This window comes from Myotis davidii, unplaced genomic scaffold, assembly GCF_000327345.1.
Source record: "Myotis davidii unplaced genomic scaffold, ASM32734v1 scaffold1307, whole genome shotgun sequence".
Lineage (NCBI taxonomy): Eukaryota > Metazoa > Chordata > Mammalia > Chiroptera > Vespertilionidae > Myotis > Myotis davidii.
In genome coordinates, this window is record NW_006298623.1 from 766528 (window position 1) to 778897 (window position 12370).

General features: G+C 34.6%; 1 protein-coding gene across 3 annotated transcripts in view; it reads left to right on the top strand.

Moving 5' to 3' along the window:
- SERPINI1 (serpin peptidase inhibitor, clade I (neuroserpin), member 1) overlaps positions 1-12370 on the top strand; it is a 77742-nt gene that overhangs the window by 48149 nt on the left and 17223 nt on the right. For all 3 annotated transcript variants that reach the window (XM_006774182.2, XM_015570759.1, XM_015570758.1), the window contains exons 2-5: positions 709-976; positions 1939-2169; positions 4086-4280; positions 6190-6394. In XM_006774182.2, the coding sequence (XP_006774245.1) occupies positions 727-976; positions 1939-2169; positions 4086-4280; positions 6190-6394 (881 nt within the window). In that variant the 5' untranslated portion in view covers positions 709-726. The remainder of the gene's footprint in view (positions 1-708; positions 977-1938; positions 2170-4085; positions 4281-6189; positions 6395-12370) is intronic.

Consider the following 12370-nt stretch of genomic DNA (forward strand, 5'->3'; position numbering starts at 1 on the left):
TGGGCTGAATAAATGGGCCCGTGGCAGGTGTGTATGTGTCTGATCTCTTCCCACCACTTGGTAACCCAGCTGCATGGTGCATTACCTTTAAAAATTGTAGTGAATGAGTCAAGTGGCATTTCCAAATGCCTAACTTCACAAGTTCATCTTAAACCCTGTGAATATCTTTTGGTTTTCATTAAAGTTGTCCTGGATCTAGGTTGTGTTGTGTAAGTTAGAGTAAACTGTTTCAAAATTATGATCAAAATACATATGTTGAGGCTATGAAACATGAATTGATTACCTCCAACAAACACAACCTATCATTACTTGTTGTAGATGTATCTATACATAATCTTAACCCATGAAGGTGGGGGCCAGGGCCATCTTGTTTCTGAGGGTATCCGCAGAACTTAGCAATGTTCTTCATTCAATTGACTATTAATTGACTTTTGAAAAACAGGACCTTCCTTATAGAGAACAGACTGACAACTGTCAAAGGAAAGGGGAGATTGTGGTGCTGGATGTAAAAGGTGAAGGGATTAAGCAAAACAAAAGGGAGGGTCATTCCAAAATATCCTTTAATGGGGCTTTTGTTATAGAGATATTGATACTGTATATGTTTAAAAACTTTGGGTTTGCTTTACAACTTTACTAAAAAAGAATTCCTATAGATAGTTCTCTCTTTATTTTCCTGAGATAATTAATGTGTAAATTACTGTTCTCCAGGATTGAAACTCTTCCAACATGGCTTTCCTTGGGCTCTTCTCTTTGCTGCTTCTGCAAAGTTTGGCCGTAGGGACCACTTTCCCAGATGAAACCATTGCTGAGTTCTCGGTGACTATGTATAATCACCTTCGAGCCACTGGGGAAGATGAAAATATTCTTTTCTCTCCATTGAGCATCACCCTTGCTATGGGAATGATGGAACTGGGGGCCCAAGGGTCTACCCTGAAAGAAATCCGTCATTCAATGGGATATGACAGGCTGAAACACGGTGAGTGTGCTTAGGTTTGATTTCTCAGGATGGTTTAACTTTAACTTTTAGCTCAGTTGTGTTGCCTTATGCCAGAGACAGCAGTATTCCACACAGGAGGAAAGTATTCTCATTGATATGGTATGGCTAGGAGAAACTTTAGGGAACTCAAGAAAGGAGTTAATTCTGGGTTCCATCCCTGGCTGAGTTAATTAAAAGAAATTATGTATTAATAATAATAATATTTAAATAAATCTTATTGTGATAAACAAAAGCAAGCATGGTTCTTGCTCTGAATTTTAAGCCTAGATGGAGAGACATATGTAATCAATTATCATATAAGTAAATGAAACTTTACAACTGTGATGAGGGCTACAAAGAAAAGAAACATGATTCTCTAAGAATATCAGATTTTTTTTTGCTTAAAATCAGGTTTTCATTATTATGAGACTTATATATAGTAAAAAATTTGTAGCCAAAAGGTATTTTGTAATCAGTTTGACATGGTATACGATTTCTATTTTAATGTTTCTAATATACATGTGAATTAATTCCTTAAAAAGTTAAGAACTGAAACAATTTATAAAGGATTTTCTAGTTATAAGGTTTAAAAAAAGTCTAGTAAAAGTAAATTTAAAGGAATAATTTTTAAGCTAGAAAATTAAACTTAATTCTTATTTCTGATCAACATAAGATTAATTTAATGAAAGTAACCTAAGTACTTTGAAAGTAAACAACCAAAAAATCTTTACTTGACAGATTCTACCAAGATATCAAGTAAAATGAAAAATAATATCAGCTGATAACACTAAAGTTCAAAACTGTTCATTTGAACATCTAGAAATCACAGAAATATTGAACTTCCTTACCATGTCAATGTCGAGAATAAGCGAGTGCTTTTCCCCTGGGTCGTTAGCTGTGTTTTTACTGCCCGTACATTCTCTGTTTGTCCCACTATTAACTTACCCTATGTCATTTTGCAGGTGAAGAATTTTCTTTCTGGAAGGATTTTTCTAACATGGTCACTGCTGAAAAGAGCCAGTATGTGCTGAAAATTGCCAGTTCCCTCTTTGTGCAAAATGAATTTCACATCAATGATGAATTTTTGCAAATGATGAAAAAATATTTTAATGCGGAAGTAAATCATGTGGACTTCGGTCAAAATATTGCCGTGGCCAACCACATCAATAAGTGGGTGGAGAATAACACAAATAGTATGTCATTTGCTTCTTTTCTTTCTCAAATAGCTTAGTTTTGACTCTCTCCTTAGTCCTGAAATTATTTGTCTCCTCATTCCTTTTCTATTTTGTATATTATATAGAATTTAGTTAAGTATCTAATAATTATTCTACATAGATTGAAGTCTTTTTAGAAGCGCTGCTTATGAATACACATTTGAGAAATAAGTATAGTCTTTTGCCATGCCTAGAATTTTGATGCTGATAGATTAACACTCTCCAGTTGATGGGTTTTTCCTGTGTAGTAATCTTAGCTATGGTATGGAACTTTGCTTGAGCTATTTAATACATTAGATACTGATTGGAATGGCAGTTGGTGATGGCTATCTTATGATTAAAATAAAATAAGAGAGTTAAAAGCCAGAGTTTAAAGATTTTTTTTTTGTCGGCTTCACAAGACTTGATTGGTAATCAAAAAATTGTATAAGATTCCTTTAAAAAAGAGTAGCCCACTTTAAGCACAAATAAATGGAGAGAAATTAGAAAGAGATGTATGAATTTAAAATTTTATTTTTAATTCATGTATTCTAAATGTATTTCAGTTTTTCAGATGTTTCATATCTTATAATTCTATTTTCTAATTTTACCATAAAAATGAAATTAGAGTCTAAAAAATGAGACCAAATTTAACGTAGTTTTACTACAGCTGTTCATTAAATTAATTCATATTGTCAAACTCCCCAAGTAATGTTAATCTATTAAATTTTATGTTGAAACAGCAACAAAAAACCCTGATGACATGTGCTATTCCTACCAATCCCCCCAAACTGAAGCACCTTTGTAAGCTCAAAAGTACAATAGTTAATAAAATGAGAGATTACAGAGCAAAATTTGGTCCTATGTTTTTCGCTATGATATTACTTTTTCTCTATGACTACTCTCACTAAAATCACTCTTTCAACTATGAGATTAAAATGTAAGAAAAAGAAATTTATGTTTTTTTAACATTCAAAGAATAAGTCAAGAATATTAATCTACCTGGAATAGATTGAATTACTAAAAGCTGTTTGTTTCCAAACTCTTTTTGTTTGTTTGTTAACCCTCACTTGAGGATATTTTTCCATTAACTTTTAGAGAGAGTGGAAGAGAGGGGGAGAAACAGAGAGAGAAATACCTATGTGAAAGAGACACATCTTTTGTTTGCCTCCCACACATGCCCCCACAAGGCCAGGGATTGAGCCTGCAACCAAGGTATGTGCCCTTGACCAGAATCGAACCTGGGACCCTTCAGTCCAATGGCTGACGCTCTATCCATTGAGCCAAACTGGCTAGGGCTCCAAAGTCTTTTTAAACACTTATCAACAAAGTCCCAGTGTCCTTCAAAATAGATTCAGAAAGGAATATATGTGATAGAAAAATAAGCATCACAAGTTAAATTGGCTTTCACTTATCTGTTTTTACCTAGTCAAAGCAGTTGTTATATTTGGTAGAAAAATATCCAATGTACACGGGGGCATGGTTGAATTGAGTGACATTTTAATCATGTACAATGTTCAAGAATAAACCTGGCATCATTTGTTGAGTGCTTACTCTGTGCTTACAATGTTACATGCATCATTGCAACTAGAAAGGGTTGAAGCCTGAGATTCTTCTGCAAGTAGTTCTGCAGTTGGTGCAAGTATCTACACTTGTGTTATTTTAGGTGGTGTGGCTATTTTAGATGCCCTTAAGCTATAATTTTGTGTGTGTGTGTGTGTGTGTGTGTGTATGTGTGTGTGTGTGTGTGTAACATTTTTCTTTTAAAAGTAAGATATTTTTAAAGTTTATTATACATTTAGTAATGGTATAGAGTTTTTCTGAATCACTCTATTGGATGGTAATTTGATAATCTTTGGTCCCCTTTCATCTTCTAATTTAATATTAATTTTCATCCATTTATTTTTCCTGAATAGGTCTGTTGAAAGATTTGGTATCCCCAAGAGATTTTGATGCTGTCACTCATCTGGCCCTCATCAATGCTGTCTATTTCAAGGGTAACTGGAAGTCACAATTTAGACCCGAAAATACTAGAACCTTTTCCTTCACTAAAGATGATGAAAGTGAAGTCCAAATTCCAATGATGTATCAACAAGGAGAATTTTATTATGGTATGACATTTTGGCCTTTATTTCTCTCTTTTTGAGGTATATCAACAAATTTCTTTTTTAAAATATGTTTTTATTTATTTTAGAGAGAGAGGAAGGGAGAGAGAGAAAGAGAGAAAGAAACAGTGACCAGTTTCCTCCCATAAGCACCCAGACCAGGGATCAAACCCCAAACCTGGGCATGTACCCTGAAGAGGAATCAAACCAATGACCTTTTGGTGCAAAGGACGATGCGCAATCAACTGAGGCGTACTGGCCAGGAATTGACAAATTTTAAAAAATGAACATGAAATATTCAGTACTTAAATTTCTTGTCAATTTAATTTAAGCTAAATTTTCTTAGGTCCATTTTCCAAGCCTCTAATTAGATCCTGAGTGAATACTATGAATACTAGAGGCCCAGTGCACAAAATCCATGCACCCTCTCCAATCTGGGATCCCTCTCACAACCGATGGCTCCCAACCGCTCACCTGCCTGCCAGCCTGATCAGCCCTTAACCACTCCCCTCTGAGCCTGATTGACACCTAACTACTTCCCTGCTGGTCCGATGGCCCCCAACTGCCCTCCCCTGCAGGCCTGGTCGCCCCCAACTGCCCTCTCCTGTGGGCCATATTGTGGCGGCCATCTTGTACCTCTTTATTATATAGGATTATGTGTAATGACAGCTTTTCAATGTTTCATCAATTTATAAATTTGATCACACCTACAAAGTGACTTTGATCACGTAAAAATACTATAATACGACTATTCAGTTACTACAAAAAGTCATAGGCTTTGGGGAGATTTTCAGTGATCCATATGTTCCACCCAGCTCTCAGTTTGATGCCTTACAACTTTTTGAATTGCAATCATTCTTTTGAAATTTTGCTTTCACAGCTGTGTATGTATGGCAGACAAAACTATTCATAGTTCCATTTATTGAATGTCTATAATTTATGATACAATTCAATATTCTTGCATTATTTTCAAAGATGTTTCATTAGACATTTAGAAATTTTGGGTGTGAATCCTTGCTATGCCCTACATTAAGCTGTAAGAGTTTGTTGTTATAAGTAGAAATGTAATTGTAAGCTAAGTATATGTTATAACTACTAGCTTATTTTATTTACAAATACATTGTAAAGAAAGTATTATAATCACAGTTAATCAAATTAACAGTAAAAACAAGAAAGGAAAATACCCATTTATTTGAGAATTGAAATGATTAATGTGAAGTTTAAGAGCCCTAGATCAATTATAGGAAAATATTCACAACAAAAGCATTACATTTTTTTGAAAAATGGGGACAATTTTAAAGTTGTGACAGGACCATTTGTTTTAAAGACTACCTGAGCTTTTTATGAAAGCCTCGTCAATTTAGTTAAGTTTATAGAACACAAAGCCAATTATCTAATTTACCTAATTACATAATCTGAAGGTCACAATCACCATGTATACACTATATAGCTATTGTAGAAAGGAACGGATTTTATTATGGCTATGCTACCTTTGCCTCAAAACGTTTCATTGTAGTATTAATAGAGTACCAGGTATTACATGGTCAATTTTTCCCTACTTAATAATCAGGCAGATATTGGCAAATGTATAGGATTCAGGACTTTCTTTTTCTAACCAGAAACATTTCATTGTTTCTAATAATATCCTTTAAATCTATATTCATTTGAAGTCCCATTTTTAAATATAAACTAAGCCTAGAGAACATGTTATGACAAATGTGAGCTAATTCTGGGGGTTCTAAAATAAATAAATTCTGCAGGATGTAGGATTCACTTGAATTTCAAGGTCTGCTTTTAAGTAAACCTTTTTCTCAGATGCCTACATTTCTTATATTTTTAAAAAAGTTGTAACAAATTTAAACCTTTTATTTCGGCTTTGACATGGGCCTTTTTATCACATTTCTTTTCTTTTTAGGGGAATTTAGTGATGGCTCCAATGAAGCTGGTGGTATCTACCAAGTCCTAGAAATTCCATATGAGGGAGATGAGATCAGCATGATGCTGGTGTTGTCCAGACAGGAAGTTCCACTGGCCACTCTGGAGCCACTGCTCAAAGCGCAGCTGATTGAAGAATGGGCCAACTCTGTGAAGAAGCAGAAGGTGGAAGTGTACCTGCCCAGGTGAGAGGCTCCTGTGTGACTCCCTCTGAGAGCATGGAGGGAGGGAGAGCAACGAAGATTCTGACCTAGGGAAACTCTTGCCATTACTTTTGAATTTTAAGTCTTGTCTTACTCTCCTCCTCCTGTTACTCGTCCTATTCTGTCCTCTCTCATCCTCCTGTTACTCCTCCTCCTCTGTTCTTCCTCCTCCTCCCCCCTCCTCCTCTTCACCTTCTTCCTCTAATTATTCTCCTTCTTCTCCTTTTTTCAAAGTATTCTTTAATTCTCATGTTGCCCTGCTCAGAGACACAGGCTCACTTATTGATTTAGTCAATACTATTTACCAACGCCTAGTTTCAGATATGAGTCAATATTCTTGGCTTCATTGTAAAAGATTTTTCCAATAGATTGTCTCTGAATATAATTTACAGTGACAGTCTTCTGTATTTCATTAATATTTAAAGTTGATTATAGCTGGAAAAATGATCTCTGACGTTGTTGGCAAAAGAACAAGCAAGTCCCTGTGCTAGGTGCCAAGATACAACCATACGTAAGCAGGAAGAAGCTTAAAATTCTCCCTGTGGCCAAAAGAATAAGGTCCCTATAGGGCCTTGCTGTTCTTACACCATTCTTTTCCTCAACCCTACCGCTGGCCACCAGCACAGCAAACATCTGGTAGCATGTACTGTCTGTGTGCCACAGGCATCATGCTCTTCTCACGCCTCTGGGTCTCTGTGTGTATTTTTTGTATTGACCTAAAATGCCCTCTTTACATCGCTTTGCCAGATTTATATACTTAAGCTTTAGGGTACCGCTCTGGCACCAGTTTTAGGAAGCTTTCCATGAACCCCCTGATAAGCACTTGACCCTCACTTCGGCCTCACTTATGCATCTTCCCATTGTGACAAGACATTTATGTTACCACCCCACAATGAAGTTACCCTTTTTGTAAGTCTTACTGTACTTCTGTAAGTTCTTCTACAGTCAGATCTCTCCCCCACGATAGAAGTGTGTTTGCAAAACAAAAACCAACTGAAGATATTTATTCTGTCCTTGAGTACCTTAAAACCTAGCAGGGGTGTGAGACCAGTGAACACAAACACATTTATAAGCAAAAATAGTGTGTAAATTCTGGATTAGAAAACAAGACATACAAATAAACAACAGGAAAAAATATACGTATGTGTGTATGTGGAAGTACAGTTCTAACATTCATTTCATATTAAAAAAATTATGCAAATATAATTAATTAATATGAACATTAAAGATGATAAGTCAGATATTAGTATTATTAAAATTTAATTACTAAACATTCATATTCTAATTTTAGGAATTATTTAGAAGTTATTCTTATACTATTTGTAATACTTTAAACAATAAAAAATGTAAAAATAGTTACATCTTATATAAATGCTTATTTTTCAAAAATCTTAGCTGATGTTTTTTTTTATGTATATGGAGATTATTTGGAACTGTAGACAGTTTTGGCTAGAAAGATATATACACATTTTGTTAGTGTTACATAATATGTATAATATCCATATGTACATATCCATAATATGTAACCATACATAATAAATAGCCATACATTTCTTAGTCCACATATAAAAATTAAGGTATTCATACTCCAAATATTTATTTTTATTTTTGGCTAAAATATTAAATTTGCATAACTTTTCATGATAACACTTTTACTACTATGTAGCAAGTTTCCACTATGTCTATGCTCAGGGAGATAGAGGTAGCCAGTGACTATCTAACAAATAAAGCTAAGGCCATGTAATATATATATATATATATTACGTGTGTGTATATGTATGCATATTTATATAATTGATGTATACATACTGAATATATAAACAATATATCTTAACTCTAAAAGAATTTACTTTTAAACATTATTAACTAAATTTAAATATCTAAATCAGATCTAAAAATCTCATCCAGAGACCTTTATTATTAATCTATTTTTCCTTGAATTTTACAATGAATTTCTTTTTTATTTCAATTGCTTTTATTGGTTTTTAGAGAGAGAGGAAGGGGAGGCATGGAAACATCCATGAGATAGAAACATCATCAATCAGCTGTCTCCTGCACACCCCCTACTGGGGATGGAGCCCTCAACCCAGGCATGTGCTCTGACTGGGAGTCACACCCATGACCTTTTGATTCATGGGTCGATGCTCAACCACTGAGTCACACCAGCTGGGCATGAATTCCTTTTGATAATATGAGAAAATCAGTACAGTGTTAATGCTCTCCTTATTGAATTTTATGCATTAAGTGCAGCATCCCTAAATGCTTAATTCTGTGAGGATGCAAAGTTACTTAGGAGTACTGTAGCAGAATTGCAAATGAATGCTTAAGTATCACTTGTTCTAATTAAACCATTTTCACTAGAAAATGTGATCTCCAGGTCCTATCCACTGAGAAACTGAACATGGGTGCAGAAGAAAATTAATTTTTCATATTCTAAGATACACTCTTCAATTATGAAATAGTTTAGCTTGCTTCCTCATATTAATGCTTGTTACTAAACTAGGCACAGCTGATTACCATGTATCCATTTCTGTAGGAATTCTGTGAGCTCTCCCTCTGCATGGCTAATGCATACAGAGGTAGGCGGCTAATTGAGAGAAAAGATAAATTTAGTTTCCCTTTTCAAGGGATTGGCTATTTTCAAATACTAATGTGTCAGTAATAATCAATGGGAAACTATCCACCCCCCTCCATCGTACAGCATTAGGATCCACAAAATGTTCGATAAAGGTAATGACTTCTGTGACCCAATTTTAGCAAAGGTAACATTGTCCTGATAGCTGTGTTCTAGGTTCACTCAAGTGTCTGTCTAAATGGTTTGTGTAATTTTATTCATATGGAAATTATTACCTAAAAATGCAACTTTGCATTTCTGTAATTTGACCAATTCTTGTTCTGCTTGACAGGTACTTTACTTTCTGTTATACTACATAGAGAAAGCTGTAGAATGCCTTTCTTAAGAGGTCTAGGGTATTTCAGGGCATGGGGGAGGAGAGATGGGACAATGACTTTTGTATTTGTGTTATCCGCCCCCCAACAATAAATCCTACAGGACTCAGATAATAAATTAAAAGTGTATTTTTATCCAAAATGTAAGAAGTCTGCTTAGAAGAGGGTAAGATTGCTATACCTATGTGATATCGCCAAATCCAGTGGAATTCCATAAGGTTTGTGCACAGGAATACATCTCTAAGATTTAAATAATATTGTCAGATATTCTTCCAATTTACCCACAATAGCAAAAATAGGTTGGTATATATATATGGAGAGAGAGAGAGATTAACTCTAAAAAGCACTTTAGAATAATGCCTGGCACAGAGTAAGCATCATATAAGTACTATCTATTGTTTAATTTTCAGTGCACATTTTTATATGCTGTTACTGATTTTAGAGAAAGGAAGGGAGAGGAGAAGAGAGAGAGAAACATCAATAATGAGAGAGAATCATTGGTAGGCTGCCTCCTACACACCCTCCAATTAGGGATCGAGCCTGCAACCCAGGCATGTGCCCTGACCCGGAATCGACCTGTGACCTCCTGGTTCATAGGTCCATGCTCAACCAATGAGCCATGCTAGCTGGGCTCAATGTACATTTTAAATACTAGTATTTATCTTATGTTAACCTATGGGTAGTTTTGCTTTTCTCTAGGTACCCGTTCTAAAAACTGGTTCTAATGAACATTCTTCTCTTCATTGCATGCTCTGGCTCTTCAGTATTTACTGATGCAGCTTAGGTATATGAAGAATTTTCTAAAATCAAAATCCAGTAATACTTGGAAGGCAGAGGTCCCTGTCCGTAATGTCTTTCCCCTCTGACTTTTGTAGTCTCAGATTTGTCATTTGTGACCAGAGAGAAATCAAAGAATATAAAGTGGTTCTTTATTATGTAGCCGGGAACCATACTGTTATTTTGAAATGATTGCCTACTAATAAAGCACTTCAGTTTCATGTTTATAAAATAAAACCAATACATAAGCCATCTGATTTTGTTCTTTAACCCAAATGCTTTTTATTAGGTTTTTCAACAAAGGGTTTGCTTAGTTTCTTAATTACTTATAAATTTTATTGAAGGTAATATATATTTGTTTTTGGAACATTTGCTCCACATATCTACTCAGTCTCTGATGCTTCTGCCCTCCACATACTTCTTCAGCTTATTCAGACAAAAAGGTGCAGATATGCCATTACATTGTATGCCTTTATTAAAGAAGGCATGCCTTTGGTATTTTTTTTAAAGCAGTGTTTGGCCTTTTATTTTTAAATTCAGTGGGTGAAATATAAAATCTGCCTGTAGTTGTTTTTTTGGTTTTTTTTAATAAACCATTGTTGTAATTATAGTGATTAGTCTTGAGGGAGCTTTGCAATCAGGAAGACCTTAGTTCATACCTTCATTTGATGACCTGTTAGCTATTTGACCAGGGCAAGTTGCTTAGCTTTTGGGGGCTCTTTTGTGGACTAGAGATAATACCTATATCATGGGTTTGTGTGAGATTGTCATGGGGATGATTAAAGAAAATACTGAACATAAAAGGATTCACATAGTGCCTGTGACATAGTAAGCATTCAGTATAAAAATGAATATTTATATTAATATTAGTCTATATTAAGGGGAAAGATATTATAAATGGATAATAGGTATTCTTCAATAGTTGATGAAGAAAAGAAGAGGATGAATGAATAAATGGAAATTGTTTACATCCTGTCTTCAACTTAGAACAACATTCTCATGATTTGAGTTCACTTCCACCTACATGTTTTGTCCTATGCAGATACTACAAATATTAAAATGAAAAAAGACACTAGATTTGACTAATTTGCAGTGAAAGTAGCAAGGATTAATACGGCTACTTAATCAAGTTACTTCATCACCACTAAAATGCAAATATGCACATCTTAACATTATAATAATGTGAATATTATATATAACTTCAATATAATAAGAACTGTTAACAGTATTGCTATTTATCACATGCCTGCTACATGCCAACACCATTCTAAGACTTTGAGAAACCTTATTTAACCCCATCAATGATACTATGAAGTGGGTATTATTATTATTATTATTGCCATTTTCTATATGCCAAAACTGAGGCATATGAAAACCAAGGAACTTGCCCAAGTCAGTCCGGCTAAATTACTGTCCTCACCAAAACAGCCAGCCTCAGAAGTGTGAAAAAAAGAAGTTGATTTTAAGAGGCAAAAAGAATTCCCTCCTGACATCTTCCTTTCCTTTCTAATTTAGGAGAATCAGGACAATTTTCATGCTACCTGGACCCCTATCCTAGTCTTGCCGTTTATTTAGCTGCATGGCCTTGTCGGTTATTTCATCTTTCTGCCTTCAGTTTCTTCTTCTTTTAACTGGGGATAATAATAATAATACCTACTTCTAAGGGCTACAGTGATATTTATATGACTGTTTTTTCTACTCTTGTAACACATAGTAAGCTCCATATAGTAAGTGTCAAAAAATAAATTAATGATAATGATAATGATAAAGCACACACACAAAAACCTTAATCAAGTCATCAAATGTATTCTCCAAGATATTCCGTATTTTCCTATTCATCCCCTTTTGTTTTTTGTAAAAAACAAAATAAAAGTGTTAAGTCCAAGTTGAAGTGTGGGGTATAAAATTGTATTTTCCTATTCATACCCTTTTGTACTTTTACAATCGATATCAACCTTTTTGTAAAAGACAAAATAAAAATGTTAAGTCCAAGTTGAAGTGTGGGGTATAAAATTTAGTATGTCTGCTCTACATTTCCTTGTCTTTTGCTCTAATTTTTTTTCATAAACATAGACCCGCTAAAACTAATCACTCCTCTTCGTGTCTATCTCATTTATGGCAATCATTCCCTTGTCACTTTTCTTAAAACCAGACATCAGAAATGAAGCTACGTTTAAAAAAAAAAGAAGTGATGCTACGTTAATGTGACATTTAGTGACTATTTCTAGCTCT